The sequence below is a fragment of the Pholis gunnellus genome (assembly GCF_910591455.1).
Source record: "Pholis gunnellus genome assembly, chromosome: 11".
Classification (NCBI taxonomy): Eukaryota; Metazoa; Chordata; class Actinopteri; order Perciformes; family Pholidae; genus Pholis; species Pholis gunnellus.
Genome location: NC_136538.1, coordinates 8991667 through 9010768, shown reverse-complemented (window position 1 = coordinate 9010768; position 19102 = coordinate 8991667). Strand labels below are relative to the sequence as shown.

General features: G+C 40.2%; 1 protein-coding gene across 1 annotated transcript; it reads left to right on the top strand.

The window, feature by feature from the left end:
• The first annotated feature begins 1461 nt into the window (after window positions 1-1461).
• LOC306702929 (interferon-induced, double-stranded RNA-activated protein kinase-like) lies at window positions 1462-9007 on the top strand. Its single transcript, XM_079168692.1, has 17 exons — window positions 1462-1670; window positions 2364-2490; window positions 2610-2764; window positions 2847-2970; window positions 3110-3168; window positions 3236-3382; window positions 3528-3660; window positions 4014-4051; window positions 4137-4227; window positions 4536-4582; window positions 4740-4859; window positions 4968-5126; window positions 5647-5851; window positions 6370-6495; window positions 6860-6958; window positions 7257-7319; window positions 7554-9007. The coding sequence occupies exons 1-17, from the start codon at window positions 1576-1578 to the stop codon at window positions 7668-7670; spliced, it is 1905 nt and encodes a 634-aa protein (XP_079024818.1). The 5' UTR covers window positions 1462-1575; the 3' UTR covers window positions 7671-9007.
• The last annotated feature ends 10095 nt before the right edge of the window (window positions 9008-19102 follow it).

The window sequence follows — 19102 nt, the reverse complement described above, 5'->3', positions numbered from 1 at the left end:
TTATATTGAGCTTTTTCTAACTTTTCCTGTACTCCCTCTGCGTTTTGTTACGTTGTGTCATTGCAAATTGCGGGTGGGTGGACGGAAAGTTCACCAAAGTTGAACTCCATGAAAACGTAAAGATGAGAATTTGCTTCACCACTGGAAGCAAATGTTTTAATCGCCCCTTTGCTCACAGAATGAAAGTGAACAGGAGGCGAATGTTAATTACGCGCATGTGTGACAGTGGCTTTAATGATTTGATCACATGCATGTTAAAACAGTGTTTGATGATGAATTAGAAAAAGTGTTTGTTTGAATTTTGTGACTGCACGCAACAGCAGCAAAGATGTGGAAAGAGTTATGTGCCCACAAGGTTAACATGAAACACCCACAATGTGATCCAACGTGAAACTCATGCAGTATGTTTTGCTAACCTATCATTACTTTTGATACTAGCATTGATACTCAAATCAAGACTCAGTATTAGTAGTATTAATACGTAAGTTATCAGGCATTTAAAAATGCTGCTGGTGGATTGTTGATAGTTATTCTAAGTAATTATAATATCAAGTCCAACAGTGGTTGAACTGGCAGTCAATGCCTTGTGTCCTTTCTGGAAGACATGAGGTCTGAAAATAAAACAAAGTAAGATAATAACAAAGCATTGTTTATTATATCATGGACTGCTGTAGATACAACTTATGAAACAGGAATTTAGGAATGCTGGAATTGAACATTTCAATAGAAAGACAATAAGGAACATGGGGAGTGTTTTAAGCAGCTGCGTTTCTTTAATTATATTCCACATACAGGTTTAATAATGGTTGCAGGAGGCAGTAATGCACCTAATGCACTGGTTGCCAACCGCTACGTAAAATCAAGATTAGTTTTTTAGTATTAAAGGAGTTGAAAGTTGACAAGCCAAAATTCTAGTGGTGAGACATAGTCCCCTTTTGTACAACACTACACAACCAATGTGCAAATGATGTGGTCTGTAATGCATTTGATCACATGTGAAGGGAACCAGGATGAAGGTACCTGAACAGAACAAGCTTCTCTCCTCTGGACAAAGCAGGCAGCACTGTGAGGGCCATGACTTTTGATCAGTGCCTTCAATACAATCGTGAGTAGATATAAATGGCTCATTCTAAGGTAACATAAACACAACGATTCTTATTTCCAGGTGATTAAAGAAAATATACTTGTTATATTCCATTTCTGCCAATCCCCCTAAATGCTACACTGTACCTTTAAATATAGATATCTTTCAAAACAATTATTGACAGAGAACATTAACAGCTTACAGCTACCAAAAACAAAATTACTTTTACTAAAGGCTACTAACACTTTTCTATGGTTTTAATTTATCCACAGTGAGTTCCCATTTACACAGTTTTGATATTTCAGACACCACGTGAAGGTGCCATGTTGTGTTACGTTTACGGAGAAAACGAAACTTACTGAGGGTGAGGCTGCAGTAAAGCAGCCCGCTGGTACGTGGAAGTAGAGTTGAGATAAAAACAAAGAAGAGATATCGTTAGTTAGTATTCTGAGGTTTATTCTTTGCTGTGTTGTGAGGGGACGTTATTAATAATGGCCGTAGCTAAACTAAACGAGTACAAGCAGAGAGAGCGCTTAGTGCTGAAATATGAGGACGTGGGGTCTGTTGGCCTGGATCACATCAAAACGTGAGTTGAACACATTCTCTGGTGCGATTTACGAAATGAAAATAATTGAATATAGTAGGATTTGAAGAGAAGTCGGACTTAAATAGAACATGCTATTGACTGGGAGGGTAGTGTTTTCTCCTGTTTTTTGCTTTACAAATAGGAAATAGGCGTTAAAGCCAATCGTTGTCCTCCTCAGGTATGTGTAACGCACTTTTTTATCAATGTTGGTCAGCTGTTACTCCGTTAAAAGAACACATACAGTAGGTGTAACATTAAATAAACAGTGTATGTCTTCACAATTGAGTGGGATATTATGTATTGTTTTCTGCATATATTGGGAAAAAAGCAATAGGAAAATGTTGAGGAATATGGCATAATGAGTGTAACATTACTATAATAAAGACTAATAGATGCTGAAGTATTTACTGATCTCTGTCTGGGTTAGATATTGAAAAAGAAATATTAGAAATGATAACCATTTATAGTGCTGCTAATATAATGGCAATGCACATATCAGTGTTGTTCTCATGTAATAAAATGAATAACTCTTTACTAGCATTTCAACACTAGTTTTCATGACAGGCTGCAGAGGGTCCAACATTACCTCAAGTTATCAACCTCACCTGCAGATTCAAGTCTTTGTGATACAACCTCTCACCACATTCTGGTGTCACCTTTCCTGTTCAACAAAGTTTCATAATTTATTCTCAGATTTACCAAGAGAGCAGTGGTGGATGGTAAGGCGTATCCTGATGGTGTGGGGAAGAACAAGAAGGAAGCCAAAGAGAATGCAGCTGCAAATGCCCTGAGTGTCCTGTTGGGGGAAACAATAGACTCCGTAAGATTATTATACCTATTTATTAACTCACTGCATGTGTGAATTTTAGTATTCCAAAGTATGGAAAACTGATTCATGACACTCGTCTCTTCGATGTATATTTGTTTTTATCTTGACAGACAGAAAATGCAACAGAAGCTTCTATTGCATCAACTCATCAGACAGCTTTCACTCAAGCCAACTATACATGTTGGCTCAATGAACATAGTCACAAGAACAGGATGACTATAAGGCCTGTGGAGACAACCAGACAGGGACTAAATAGTACTACTCCGTAAGCCTCTTAAATACATCATCATTTGTAGCTATTTTGTCCTGATTTATAAATGCATTAAATAAAGGTTTTATGACATTAGATGCTGTAGCTTCGTGGTTGGTGAGAAGGAGTATCCAGCTGCCACTGGGAGAACAAAGAAGGAAGCTAAGGAGGAAGCAGCCAAGCTTGTATATCTCGAGATATGTGGCAGTAAAACTACAGAGGTAAGTAATGAAACACACTAGTTTATTTAGACTTAATGGAAGTCCAAGACAACCATTGTGTTTTAAGGTGCCACATACTCAGCGGGCCACAATCCACTGTGTGAACCATCATAACAATTGTACTTTTTTTATTTTCAAGACTGCGGGAGAGAGTTTCAACCCTACATCATCTCAACAAGAGGAGGTTTTGGATATCTGGTGAGTAAAACACAATGGCAGTTTAATTTTCATGACTTCAGTGTAAAATGTTACTTGTTTATTACAGTAATGAGACAAGACGCCTCAGCGTGAATGTTCAGATCAGCTGTACAGAGACAAATTTCATTGGAATTGTTAACAACTACTGTCAGAAAACAAACCGCCGCCGCAGATATGTTGAAGAGGGGAGATGTGGTCCACCTCATGACCCTCAGTAAGTATGAACCTGAACCTCTGTACTCTGAATAGACACCGCAGACACTCTGTTCTAACTCTTGATTTATTTTCAGCTTTCAACACTATTAAAAATGTTTACACAATGATCTAAATAATTTCCTCTTTTTCAAAACACAACATAGATTTTTCTACAAATTAATAATCAACGATAAGGACTACCCTGTGGGTGAGGGTAAGACTGTCAAGGAAGCCCAACAAAAAGCAGCTCAGCTGGCCTGGTCTGCTCTTCAAGATCAGACAGACTGGGACAGCAAGGTATTTCATGTTTTGTACTTCTTTAAATCATTAAAATATACATGCAGTTGCCAGTTTATTATAAACACCGAGCTAAAACTAATACAACACATCCATGTAGCACCTAATAAATTGGCAGATTAGGATAGTTTGGTAGAAAAGTAGAAGTTTCATCGCAGTCGAGATCTAAATATACTGCTCACAGACCACACAACCTACGTGCTTTTATTTTGAAAGCCCTTCCCATAAAACATTCAAGCAAGACAATTTATTTATTTGAGTAATTGCACTTCTACATTCTAGCTCCAGGAAATGGCCTTTTATTCTGTGCTGATGTCTGACATTATGCCAAACACCTTTTCCGTGCGTTGCAGGTGTCCGTCAGATCAACCGAGGATGGTGGACCACCTCTGTAAGTAACTTATTGTCATTAGGAGCGAGCCATGGAGTTAAATAACGAGAAGACTGTACTCATGTCTCACATTGTATTCCTCAAGGGAGTCCAATAATTCATCATCACAAAACACGGCAACTGGAACAGGTGTCTCAGAAATATTCAGAGATTCATCCAACTCTTCCGAGGATCAGGTCTGCACTTTATATCTCAATCGTACACATTCAATCTTAATCTCTCATATTCTACTTTCTCTGTATGTGGAAGAGGGCGACATAATAATAGTAGTATTATAAGAGCAAGAACGTTTTGTTTTTCTAATCAGGGAGAATAGAGAGCTGCAAGTTAGGAGGGAGTCCCTCCAAAAGACTCTCTGCAACTTGGCTGTTTTAATGTAGCAGATAACATGTTGTTTGTTCTACTTCTTTAACTTTAAGAGTAGACAACTAAATAATCAGAGCGGGTCAACATTTTATATCCATTTATTCCTTCATTCTCTAAGGACCAGAATACAGGAAGTAGTCCGAATGAAACATCCATCCAGTCGAGGTATGAAAGAAACAACATTCATTTGCACTGTAGCATGTGTTTTATATACTGATATGACCTCAAACTTCTCTCACAATAATTGTTGTACAATCAAGAAGACATTATTATGTTTTTGTTTTTTTACCTTTTGCCGAAACAATTGCGTTAATCTCAACAGGTTTACGTCAGACTTTGATCCCATGGAGTTTATTGGCAGTGGATCCTTTGGTCCGGTTTACAAAGCAAGAGACAAACTGGTGGGGAGGTTTTATGCTGTAAAGATCGTCTCCTGTGAAGAGTAAGTATACAGCCGTAAGGCTCCAGTCTGCATTGTGCCGTATTTAGTAGTATTTTATTCCTGTACTTTGTACTTTGTTAATGATTAATTTTTTTCGATTCTCTTTAGGATCAGGAAAACTCTTCGAGAGGTGGAAACATTATCAGACCTCCTCCACCCTAACATCGTCAGATACTACTCATCTTGGATAGAGGATTCAGAATACCAGGAGAATTCTGAATCAACTGACAGTTCAGCTGACAGTTCGGCTGGTTACGGCTCTTCCCGGTGAGTCCCATGCACTTACCTTTAGTCTTACCTTTTTATTTCAAGTTAAAATGGAAACAGACCACTTTTCCCTCCCTGGCATTTCCAAGTGCAGAGACCGTATCGCCCTCGGTAGGATGAACAAGTAGGCAGGTTTTTGTTACTTACTGGTCTAGTAGAAAGAACGCCAACTGAATGCTGGCTTGTAACCCTCTCAAGTCCTGAAGCTCCCTCCGCTGAGCGAATGCCCGTCCGATGTTCGCTCTGGTTTTACCTCTGTTTTTTTTTCATTCTGCATCTTTTGCATCCTCCGTCAATGGGGTTGTTTTTCTATTGACGGGTAGAGTTTCCCTGTAGCTCGTACCCGGTGGCAGACAGAATTGAATCGTAAAAGCGAGGCTTATAGGGAACCAATCTAAATGCTGATGGTGTCATTTTTCTATAGCCATTACATTGTGCAATCAACATTTACTTCATAATGATAGGTTAAAGGGAAAAAACAACAACTTGTAATACATTTCTTTGTTCTCTTCTTTTGTAGGTCTGCAGATAATCCATCGGCAAAGTACCTCTATATTCAGATGGAGTTATGTGCCACCAGAACACTTAAAGCTTGGATTGATGAGAAGAACACTGAGTCTCTGCAAGACTCCAAGAGAAGAGAAGAAGGTCTAAGCATTGCTCAGCAACTAGCCAGTGGAGTCGAACATATTCACTCCAAGAAGCACATCCACAGGGACCTAAAGGTGAGACCAGACTTTGCAGTGTATACAGTGAGCAAAATACCCAGTTATGTATGTTTAAGTCTATATAGACTCTACCTGTCTGTAACTTTAGGTGTATAAGCATTTAATGTGTCGTCCAGTTTACCTCTACGAGGCCCAGCCAACAGATCCTGGTGCAAGACTTAAGGGGCGAACCTGTCATGGGCAGCCCACTGCTCCCTATATACAGGGATGGGTCAAATAAAATAAAAATAACTCCTAATATGTTAGTTTGTGACATAAATTCACCAGTATTCAATAATTCCCCGGCCCGATTATTATTCCTGGTAGGATGGAGGAACATACATTCAAATGAATAATTATAAAATTAGCAAGAATAAGGAATAAGGTCTAGGATGGGTGAAGGATCAAACAGAAAATGTAAACTGTTGAGAGGATAATATCTGGTTTCAAACAGAGGTACGTTTTTGTATTGTGTTGCCATTTAACATTTACCAACAAATTTGTTTCAATTTGTGCTTTTTCGTTTCAATGATAAGCCTGAAAACACCCTGTTTGGTCTGGGTGGAGAAGTGAAGATTGGGGACTTTGGTCTGGTCACCAGAGATGATGATGATGACAAAACAGAGAACCGTGGAACCAGAACGTACATGGCTCCTGAACAAGTGAGACGGTCTTTCACTTTGAATTCTGTTGTATTATTGTTTTAAAGTCCCAGTGAAAGGGAATATTTGAGCTGCGTACGAGAGGGATTCCTTCGCATTTGATTGGCTGTAAAAAGTGGGCGGGCTTAGAATGCAGCTCGATATGGATCTGGGGCTTCACACCCACACACCCACCACACACCTACATTTTATACCATTTTAAAATTCAAGTTAGAATTTAAACAGTTAAAACTGGGCTGAAAGCTGCAACTTAATTTGCCTCGTGAGCATAACTACTTAATCTTTCATGATGAATAATGAAATGATAACATTGAACAGCTGAAGTGCCTTTTGTCAACACTGTGTTTTCATTCTATCACAAAAGACTGGAAGGAACTATGACCATAAAGTGGACATATTTGCTCTGGGGTTGATCTACTTGGAACTCTTTTGGAAAGTCTCTTCTGGCCACGAAAGAGGAGAGGTGAGTCTTTCATAACCAGAGCGTTAACATTGTGTGTTACTATCAAAGTTTGGAAACTGACCATATTATGTAGGCCTATGTCTAGAGGCTAAGTTTACACCAGCCGTTGATTTCTTTTCAGTATATAGTGTGTAGCAAACACATTGCACTGTAAGCAGATACGATGGATCTTTATTGTTCTTCTTTCAATCTGCCATTTATAGTTTTTCTTGTATTTATTTATAACATTCAAGAAAATTAGTATGTTCCAGGCTAACTAACATTTTCTTTTATCCTCTTATCACTTCATGAATACCAGGTTTTGACGAATGCCAGACGCCAGAAGCTCCCCAAAGAGTTTTTACGGACTTTTCCCCAAGAGGTAGATAACAATGTTCTTATTATCCTTAATGACTTACTTGCCACATGAGACAGACAACGGTTGAGGAGTTAAAACAGGACTGCTGCTGTCTGTATGCGAAAATTGTCAAATATAAAGCAGAACATATGACAGTGTTTTGAGAAAACATCAGTTTTCTTCAGCAATATTGTAGTATGACAGCATGTATTATTGTTGGTACAAAGATATCAGTAGAATGTTGTTGTTTTTTGGCAGATGCAAATCATTAAGTCAATGCTGCGGAAGAAGCCAGAAGAACGACCCGAGGCAAGTAACGTGAAGGCAGAGCTGGAGAAGTGTGCAAAGACGCCCCAGGGAAACGCAACTGTCTGATTATCACAAGGAACTCTGATCACTTAGGAGTGTATGGAAATCTCTCTGTTCTGGTGTCGGGGATTTTATGAAATGATTTCATCTACTGTTAGAAATATGATGTTATTAATATTTGTGGGTAAATGGTTATCGTACTGCACTTATATAGCTTATTAAGATGAGATCAGAACGAAGCGCTTCGCATGGTCCAGGAGAACGCTGTTCGTGAAAACCTAAAATGTTGACATTTCGTCTTTAGTCAGTCCAGTTAACGTCAACCACGCTCTTTTCATGAACTTATGTAGTTTTGTTCTATAAACCTAACTTCCTGTGGAGACAAATGTTTATTTTGAAGAGACTCTACTGCGTGAACAGTGATTTGTCTCTGCCTCGTCCAAAACACTTAAGAGGTTCCTAGAGCGTCATGGTTTGAAGCTTAGGGCAACTGACCAGGCGTTGGTATTTGATGAGTTGGCATTCCCTCACACACCTACTGTATGTCCTGTGTTTTGCTCAAGGACACTTGAGCATGCAGGCATGAGGTCAAACCATTAACTATGCAAGTGAGGAGCAACTCAAAAAGGGGACCTTATTTTATCAGATTCATAATCAGGGGACAAAACATGAATTAATCATTTTTATCATGAAAAAGTAACTGTTACATTCCTAGACGTCCGTCTAGCTTTTGTTTTGAACTAATCATGTGCCTTCTGTGTCCGGATTTGACATTTTATTCCATGTGGGAAATCACCAAATGTATTTAAAGTTACACATAGTTACACATTACAGCCTTTGCTTTGTATTGAATAGGTCAAGTTTTAAAATAAAATACTGGTTACCATTGGCAAAAAATATACGTAGCAAGATAAGGAAGGAAAATCATTTTTTCTTCTTTTTGTTACAATTTTAAGCACTTTATGAATTCTCCGATGCTTTGCACTATTTGTATGCTGTTTACGGTTTACAGAACGGTTTCACATGTGTCAACATATTTGGCCAATAAAGACGATTGTGATTGTAAGTTTTATCTTGCTAATGGGTTATCAGATAAATCCTAAAATGACTGTTACAAATGTCCTCGCTAACAGTATTCAAGTCATCCTGTTGTACCTGTTGTGGAAATTGGTAAATAAAATAACCGTTTAGCTCTGTAGGCAGTCCGGTGTCATAGTACAGATTGTAAAGACCTCTGAGGCAAATGTGTGATGTGCGATATTGGGCTACACAAATAAAATTGACTTGACCTGAGCAAAGTTCTGTTTACTTGACCTCTTTTTGGGTCCTGAAATGAATTGCTAATTATGTTGATGTGTTGTTTAATTTTGGAGTCAATAAAACCATTTCCTTTTGAAAACCTACCTGAGACTCCTCATGCCTACCAGCTCAATCCCTCACAGATTATGAAAAGAAATAAAAATCATGGGCATCTGTTTATATCATATCCCGTACGTGTGTTCTAATATCGAAAAAAAGTATGTTAAATCCTGGGGGTGTTTTAAACTAAAAATGCATAGCTCTGTTGCACACTGTGTTTCTATTTGAAAACTTTGTTTCTGGAAACGTATTAATGTGTGATTTAAATGAGGTTGAGAATTAAATCTCAACTTCAATTTGTATTCTACTGTCCATTACGTCATCGAGTCGAGCTTGTCCTTGCCTTTTTTAAATTTTGCTTGGGGAGTTCATTTTATATCACGTCTTTGTAACAGATGGATTAATGCTCTATGTATATAAACATGTTATCAGTCGCTCTGTTGAAAAGCTTTCCGTGTCATTGTACTTACGTTACTGTGCAACACGCGTCTTACGTACCAAACCCCCTAAAATCTGCCCATTTTCTGACTATAACAGAATACATGAAAACTACCTGCTGTCTTAGCTCCACACAGTCTCCAGAATCAATACAAACGGAATAAAACAGAATATAAAAAGAAGGACGTCTCTCCAGCAGAACTCCTTTCATGGCTTAGAGCGAGAGATTATGTGCTAGACCGTCCAAAAATAATACAAGTCCTAATTAGACGTAAACTCTGTCAAATCACACATTAATACGTTTCCAGAAGCTTGTTGCTAAGCTCTACTCCAGGTGATGTGAATTTCTTAAAAGGTGCCATATGACATTGAAACTTTGTATCACATATGACCCCAGTCAAACTTTTTTTTTATGGGAGGATAATAAAGGTAATTAGCATTTTCTAGTATAATAAAAAATAAGATGAAATGCTACTTTCACAGTGACACTACAGCCATGGGTCAACGTTTGTTTGCAAGCTTCATTTTAGAGTACAGTTAGCACACAAGTCGACTGAAGAAATGCATATATATAGTTCATGTATGCATATATTTCAGTATGCTCATAATGTGCAGCTGATTTTAAGCTTAATGTCAAATGTTGTCATTACTGACAGTTTTCCCCATGTAATGATCAAGATGGATAGATAGATAGTTACTTTATTAATCCCGCAAGGGGAAATTGTTTCGCTGCAGCAGCATTTATGGTACAGGTAAAGCAATACAAATAACAGAGTAGAAAATATTAAATATACAAATGATGTCCATTTAGAGTTGAATACACCACAGGAGGGCAGTCTTGCCCCCTCATTTCTTTCTCCATTTATTTCACACAATTCTCAATTTTCCAAGATTGCTGTTTGATTGATGATTTTTGTGTCTTGATTAATACAACATTATGAGAGAAACAGGAGAAATACAGGCAACTGTAGCGTAATAACTAATAACTAAGGAACCAACAATTCAATTACCACTGCCCAAACAAATAGCTAAACATTTTAAAGAAATTACCAGGCTCAGTTTGGGCTGATGTAAAACGACAGTTTGCACACTGGCCTGATTGTTGTTGTCTTTCATGGTGTGACCTGTAGGGGGAGCTGTGGCTCTGTGGAGCTCCGCCTGTTTCCTGCTGCAGACTGCAGGCCACCTCAGCCTGTGGGTGAGAAAGGTTTACTCACAGTGAGAGGGCCAAAAACCGAGGGAGCTGTGTGACATTTAATCATGCCTCCGGCGCATGCTTGATGATTAGCATCTCTATGGAAAACAACAGTAACAAGTGCCAAATGCAGGATCCCACACAATCACCTGGCCGTGGTGCCCACAGTCCCAGAGGCCCGTATAATCAGCACAAATCAGCTCCTGTGGCTCAGTGTGTTCAATTATCACACTGCAAAGCTGAAATTTGCTTTGTGCCTGTGGATTGAGGCCATAGGCAGATGATCCGCCTTCATGTAGATTGAATAACCTGTTTAATTTCTGTTTTATCAGTCACGCTCTACCTCATCGACTCACTGTAAAAGATCTGGTGGTGACAGCAGCTATAAGGAGGGAAATAGCTGCAGAATTGAGCAGATTTCAGACGTTACCTTATCCGTCCTCGGTTCAAGGCCTGTAGAGAACACAGATTATTTTGAACCTTGCTCCTGATATTCCTTTCAGATCATTGGAAGTTGTATTAGGATCTCCAGTAGGTCCCTCTGCATTGCTGATGTAATTTGTAGCTTTCCTTGTTGACTCAAAATGTTCAGTATGGTTACAAAATAATAAAAAACCTGCATTAATTGATCTTTTGGCCCGGCTATGTAAACACAGCAAAGAGAGGCTTGTAAAACAGCAGCACACCGAAGGAGAGTGACTTATTACTCCACTATATCTGTACATAGCAGGTAGTTGTTTGCCGCTATATCAATGCTCTGAATGATGTTTATTGCTCCTTTAACAGGTTGATGTGGCGAACATGTTAGCTAACTGTCACTTATTTACACATCAAGCAGCCATGGACTAACATTAGCGTATCTCTGGAGTCCTGTTTGTGTCTATCTGATGAACCTAGGTCCAATATTCATGGTCTCCTGAGGGAAATATCTGTCTCTGCAGCTGCTAAATGCTCCACTGTGTTTAGTAGCTTGTTGCTAGCACCAAACAGCAGGTGGTCATTTCAAACAAAACAATGAGTTTATAGCTGATAACGCTCCACAGAGCTGAGGAGACACACTCAACTACCAACGACACCTGTCACATCACAATAATTTGATCAATTGATTAAGAATATGAGAATATCGCATTAAGCTAGCGGGACGAGAAAGGAATGAAATTGTATCTCTATTTTATATTATTGGTTTTAGTCAGCATGGAGAACCATGATACTGGTATTTCATTTCATGCCCAAGATAAAAGAGTGCCCGGTTTTGTTGCTATATGTGATACTATTTATTATGATTCAATTTTATCTAACTTCCTCAATAACAGTTGCCAGCTGAATACTTCTTTTTTTCTCTGAAGATGCCATTTGAATCATTCTTCCCTTGACATTTACACCACCAAAACAATCTACTCTCTCATTTTGGCCGCGTGTAAGATAAGAAACCCCGGTATGTTTCCAATCTTCCACAGCTGTCGCGCTTGTGCGAGCAGGGTTATTGGATGTATTGAGGTCACTTCCTCTGAGAGCTGTGTGGGCACTGAAGCAGCGCACTAGTCGGTGGCCTGGACCATGTAGCCCGGAGTAAAATGGACTCCCCAGTCTGGAGCACAGCAGCAGAGTGTCTCCTCCAGAGTCCCAGGGGTCGGAGCAAACGATTACTCCGTGCGCAGGCCTCGCTGCAGAAAGCAGCAGCCAGGGTTTGTTCTGCTCTGTGTGTTTTAGGACGCGGCCGCGCTGCAAAGACAAAACTGTCGGCCACCAGCAGACATCAAAATCAAAGTGACAGTTGAGGATACACGTGAGTTGTCAGATAGTGTGTAGTTATCTTCCCAGCCTGTACATATATTTCAGAAGTTTCTGTTAAGTTAAGTTATTGCCCACTTAACCTCTGGTGGACTCCAGTTAACTGAAGCATGACTGCATGCTGTTCACTCTGGACTTTCCACCTCTTCAGCTCCACATCCTGCCACTGTCCACTCCGCTTAGGAAACGCTGCCTGTGTTGTTTAAAGGACCATACCGGTGATAGCTCACGGAAATTTGACATCACTACTGACGTTTTTAGATCGTTTCAGCTCAGTGTTTTGGATTTACAGCCCGTAAATCTACTGGTTTGGTTCACTCTAGCTGCGCATTGTTGCACCGCCATGTTTCTACAGTAGCCCAGAACGGACAAACCAAACAATGGCTCTATATTTTGGTGACTGCGTTTTCGCATAGGCAACCGTAGTTGTCCTACAAGCTTGGCACACCAATCTTGCAATCAGCAACCACACGGCTAGATGCGACTAAATCACACTCTCGACCTGAAAGGACATTTTTGCGAATGTATTCGCCAGTTATAGTAAGTTGGTTAAAAAAAATGCCGTGGTCCTTTAAAGTAACAGTAGGCTGCAATTCATTTAACTATATAGCAAACAGGGACATAGCTACCATGTGGGGACACTGAAGACATGTCCTCTACACGTTTTGGGAATTTACAGTCTTCAATAGAAAGAACAAAATATTATGTTTGGTGTCCTTTCTGAGGGCGACCGTGAGTTGTGGGACTGGGACTCATGATCTTAGTATTTCTAAAATCCTTGCTGATGTCAAATTTGCATTTACCATAGATATTTTCCTTGCAAAATCAATTACACTAAAATCTACATTATGATCACAGTCAGCAGAAAATATTGTTTGACTTATTTCACATTGCACTCTTGACAGACTGCGTCAGGTTAGACTACAGAAGAATGCTTCACCAGACACAGTTTGCAGTGTTTTTTTTCTTCCCCCTAGAGATTATATTAAATATAGGACAAAAACATCCGCCGTCACTTTTCCTTTCAAGCCATTACAATCAAGTCGGAGCTCCTATTTCAAAGAAAAACACCTTGCTCACATCCGTCTGATTCAGCAGAGTAGTTCAGATCTTCTTCACACCTACAGCACGTCTTTCCGCTATAAAACTCATTTCATCACAACTGGTCTACATTAAATGCACCGTAAATCAGAGACAACACACTTTGCCCCACGTCAGCCAAATATTCCTCCACATATTCATACAATATTCATTCTCACTTCTTATATTTACTCCTCAAAAATACCACCCTCTGTCTCTCGAGAGTAGGCCTCTCAGATAGAAGATATGATATGTTCACATCACAGGATTTCTTTGGTTGGGTGTTGTTGTTTATCACGGCAGTCTATTGTCTGTGGCGACGGCTGCCTCTCTGCCTTTTCTTCTCACAGTCCTGTCCCGCTTTGTCTCGTCGATCTAAGTGATGTTTCTCTCAACTGTAAGATATGTATACTCTAATGTGTCTTAAAGTCATCTCTAAAGTAACTCTTGTGAAGAAGAAAATGTCCCTTGATTGGAGAAATGAAATCAAACATTCAAACCCCAAAAGTATAATATTTCCCATCCGTTATTCTACAAAGAGATATTCTGTTCACCTGCAGTGAGTCTCTTCATATAAATAGTGTCCTTTATTGTCTTGCATTAAAAGCATATTATATAAACTTTATATAAAACGGATCTTGCCGTGTTAGTGTGTGTGTGTGTTTTGTTTTGTTAGTATTATTGACACATGTGGGTAAAAGCGTGGCACTTGTCTTCAGTGTGTGTGTGCAGTTTTCTTGGCAGACGTGCGCTCTGCGTGGCAGCTGAAGGAGCTGTCAGAACAACTTGACTTACGCTGCCTTGTGTCACTTTGTGTGGGCTGGTAATTTACTACAAATGATATTGCACTCTCTCCGGTGACAGGCTGCCAACGCCGTCAACTGGCAAAGCCGGAAAAAGTCGTTTGTCAACCGCCTGTTCGCTCAAATCCCCAAACTGCTCCAAGTCTTTGTGCAGTCGCTGCCACACCTCTCGGGCCTTAAAAAGGTCAAGGGCACGACGGCAGAGGTAAATCTTTAATAAGGGAAAGAGTCCGCCCCATCTGGAGTTCAGCAGTTCATAGCGGAGCGGCAGGGGAGGCGGCAGTGTGTCAGGAGGATCCTCTGAAAGCTTTTGCAGCCAGTTATTTCCGTTTTCTTCCGCAGAAATGACACCTTCTGACAGCCCAGCTGTTTGTGCCGATTTCATGCCCACCGGAAAGACATGTGTGAGCTGATGCAATCATGATGTTAAGAGCGGATTGCTGATAGATGTTGCACTCGTACGGGGAAATATATATAGATATATAAAGAAATATAAACGGCACACTTGGTGTCAAAGCTTGTGTCTTTATCTGTGACGGCTGTTAGAGCTGAAGGTTACAACATGAACCCACTGCAACCACCAACGCTAATGTTGTTTACCGCTCGACGGATCCTTCCAAATAAAGGACAGAGACATCTGAACATCCTCCTCATTGCTGTCATAAATATATCATCACTGTGGTTAAAAACTAGGCAACAGTCCTCTAAAAGACTGTAAAGTAACAATTTTATTGGCTTTTAAATAATTCACAAGGAGGCGTCTACTCCTGCACCAGCAGACTGAAGCTATGAGATAGGATTCAAGTCCATGTGCTATTAAAGGCTTTATATTGAAGTGTTTATAGTCTGGAAATTAGAATACCCGGCACTGGCGGTATCAAGCAAGGTGACTTCACGGCATAATTTAAATGCTAAGTGACAGCAAATGTGGGTAGTGTGATGGCAGCGGTGATTGACTGAGCCCATAGCACGAGGTGGCAGAGAAAATAAGACAGAAAAAAAGGCAAGCTCATCACACTGGCAGTCGGATTGAACAATAGAGTGAATCGACAGGAATGAATTACTTTTGTAATGTTTGTGGATTCACGTTTGCCTCTTCCTCTTTGTGTCAGTAGTGATCACGCAGGCACCTATGGGAGAGGCAGGGAGGGAGATGAAAGCGCCGTGAAAACAGGACATGAACAAAGCCAGAAACAGAGAGAGGGGGCCAGCGCTTGAACACCGCGCCATGACAGACAGCCTTTGGGGCTGTTTTATTCAGCTGCCAGGAGCTTTTTAGGATTCGTTTTATCTGCTCTGCCTTCCCACCCACCCACCCACCCACACGCCCACCCCTCTGGATGGTGCTCCAGATGATTTGTGTCCAGTTTGGCTTCACTCGAGCCAACACAGCCTCTAAAAGCAGACACACTCTGCCTCCTTCTCTGCAATCAGTCCGCCTGTCTTGTGTAGGAGAGCTGCTAAAACCTCTTTTCTGCCCCGAGTGGGATTGTTCGCATTTAAGTGAAAGGTCACTTTAGGTTGTACGTTTCAAAGATGAATTTAGAATACATTTTAATACTTTATTTGATCTTTTCGGGTGAGAGCGGCAGATCATGTCTTGCTTAAACAGGTCACAGTCCATAAATGAAAGAGTCCAAACACAATAGGTGGGATTAGACGGAGGAGGCGACGCCACCAGCTATTTCCATCATTCAATGACATATTTTACTAAAACCACTTTTTCCTCTTTTTGCTTCGAGGATCTTTTACGAATAAAGTTAACCTTCTACATCGTGGATCGTTCTCATTTAATTCATGCTAATTGTTGTAAAGATGATTATTGAAAGAGTCTAAAGCCATGCTAGCACCTCTGTTTGGCTGCTAAATGCTAACGTCAGCATGCTAACATGCTCACAATGACAACGCTAACATGATGATGCTAAATGGGTATGATGTTTACCGTATTACATTTTTCAGTTTAGCATGTTGGCTAATATTTGCTTATTTGGTAGCATGAAACACAATATAATGACTTATTTATAAGAGGGAGTTGGCGTGGATCACAGCTCCATTCATTGACGACACCGTCCTAGACACCTGTATTGATCCTTAAGGAAAGGGACCGCCCCCCAAAAAACAAATCAATACCAATCAAAGTGAGTGAATCCTTTGTGAGGAAAAGAAATGGTGTGTCAGCAGTTCACAAACGGGCAGGTAGGGTTTTAATCAATGGTGGAAGATAAATTCAGATCTTTTAGTAAAAGTAGCGATACCACAGTGTAGAAATACTCTGAATACATGGATTTTACTTATAACTGACTTTTCTAAATATTAGCGGCAAGTCAAATCAAGACAAGAGGCCTTAGCAAGTGACACGAGATACAATTATAATACAGTTTAAATCAGCCAAAGAAAAAAAAATGTAATAAAACATAGCAAATAATCCCACATTTAGCTGCACAACTAAATGAAAATAGATAAAAACTGTTTTTTCAACACTTGAATGAAAGCTATTGCCAAGGTAAAGTAAGAGGATCCATATTTGGTCATTAATCGGTGGACTTGGCAGTGTGAAAAAGGATCGTTTTATTTGCTTTCACTTAACTGTGGTCAGAGTTGGAGCACGTCTAATATCATCTGGGAGGTTATTCCAGGTCTGCGTTGCATGATAACAAAATGCTGCTTCGCCGTGTTTTGTTCTAACTCTTGGGACAACCAGTAAGCTAGTCTCAGATGTCCTAAGGGTTGGGAGGTTTATATGGCACAAGCATATCAAAGATGTATTTGGCACCAGAGCCCCAGAGTGATTTGTAGGAGTGAAGGGATTTTAAGTACTGGTGTTCTTATTTCCTAGTTTGTGAAAGGGTGTGACAGCGGCCTTTTGCATAAGTTGGAGTTGTGGAAAAGCTTTTTTTTGAAAGCCATATGAGCAGCCTATTACAGTAACCCCATCTACTGTAATACAAATAAAAAGTAAGCTTTTCTGGATCTGGCTTGGACAATACTCCTCTGATTCTATTTTTAGATGGTATTAAGCAGACGAATTGACCGTTTGAGTCTAACTACTGATTGCCAAGATTTCTGGCTCCAGAGAGAGGGTGCTAAGGTGAGAGCTGATATTCGGTCTTTCTTTCTGTGCTCCAAAGTCAATTATCTGTCTTATCTCTATTTAGTTGGAGAAAGTTTTGCCTCATCCAGTCATTGATTTGTTTGATGCAGTTACACAAAGACCCAGCAGGTCCATAGTCACCTGGTGTTATGTGAAATGTAGATTTGCATGTCATCTGCATAATTATGGTAAGCTACTTTATTAGTCTGCATATTTTGGCCTAAAGGAAGCATATAGACGTAAAAAAAAGAGAGGTCCCAAGACGGACCCTTGTGGAGCCCTGCAGGTCATACGGTCATTGCGTTGTAGTGGAGTAGAAGTATGAAGTAGGAGAAAATGGAAATACTCAAGTAAAGTACAAGTACCTCAAAATTGGCATTAAGGACAGCGCTTGAATACATATCCTTAGTTACCACTGTTGTTTGTATATTGTCGGTGTCAGTTTTATATTTAGGTGTTTTCAAAGCTTGTATTCCTGCTGATGGTGCACTGACACAGTACAATCACCGCAAAGATTTCTTTTGTATATTACTCTCTGTATATGGTATACAACCTGATAAGATGTCCTTTTTAAAGCCCCTGTAGGGATAAACACAGCTGAATCAAATACAGCGCAGGGCACATCTGGGCTCTCAAAAATCCTTTTAGGGATGGTTGAAAGTCCCCATCGCTGGCACTCGTCTTCTGTGTTGCTCATCAGACCCAAATTAGTGGCACTACACGCAGAGAACCATCTCATAAATGGATTTCTTGTTGTGTGTGAAGCCTCATAGGGGAATCGATGCACCATGTGGCCATCTGTCTCCCGACTTCCAGCCTCCTGAGCCACTTTGCTGGAAATCAACTATGGTCTCAATCACCTTTGCCATCCTGTTGTCTGCATCCCCCCCCCCCCCCCCCCCCCCATTGAGGTCTGTAAGCACTATCAACAGCTTTTTTTCCAAGTCGTTACAGGCATGTCATTCTGCAGAGGACATTACAGATAATGCCGTCCCTAAGAGCTTTTCCTGTGCTGCACATTACCTCAAGTGGAGGACATATAGCAACATGAGTGGGAAATGCATGCACCTTCTGTCATAGTCGGGGGAAGCAGTAATCAGTGGTAGCCTATTGATTACGGACATCACATCCATTTATAATATTTCAAGGACCAGTGCATCTGGACCTTAAATCTGAGCGTTAGCTCAGCATCGTCCTTGGTGTGGGTGGCACATGTACAGTAGGTGGCTGATGCTGTGGAGCGCTGATGTTTCTCTCCATTTGTTATTATTGACTTGCTTTTGCTGCTTTGTCTGTCACAGCACTTTGTGAACTCTGTTTTTAAAGGTGCTATATAAATAAAGTATTATTATTATTCATAATTAACACTTACCTTGAGTTATCTTGTATATATCTATAAACTACACCTAACCGTATTCATATTCCTATATTAATACATCTATATCCATTGTTCCATTGGTCACTATTTTTCACACATTCTGTGACTAAATAGAAGCCGTCAGAGTCTAATACACAGCACTGGTGGTGAAGCTGGACTTCGTCAGATGTTTTAATTTCCTATTCATGAATATTTATTAATACTGTTATTATTATATCATCACTCCATCAGTGACTGCTCTTCTCAGCACCTGGGCACATTTCTCTCCCATCTGGCGTCTGCCTTGGAGGACAATGACCGGCCTCTCGCGCCAGTGAAGCCACTGGCCAAATTGGCCGACTCCATTTAGAGCCACAGACCAAC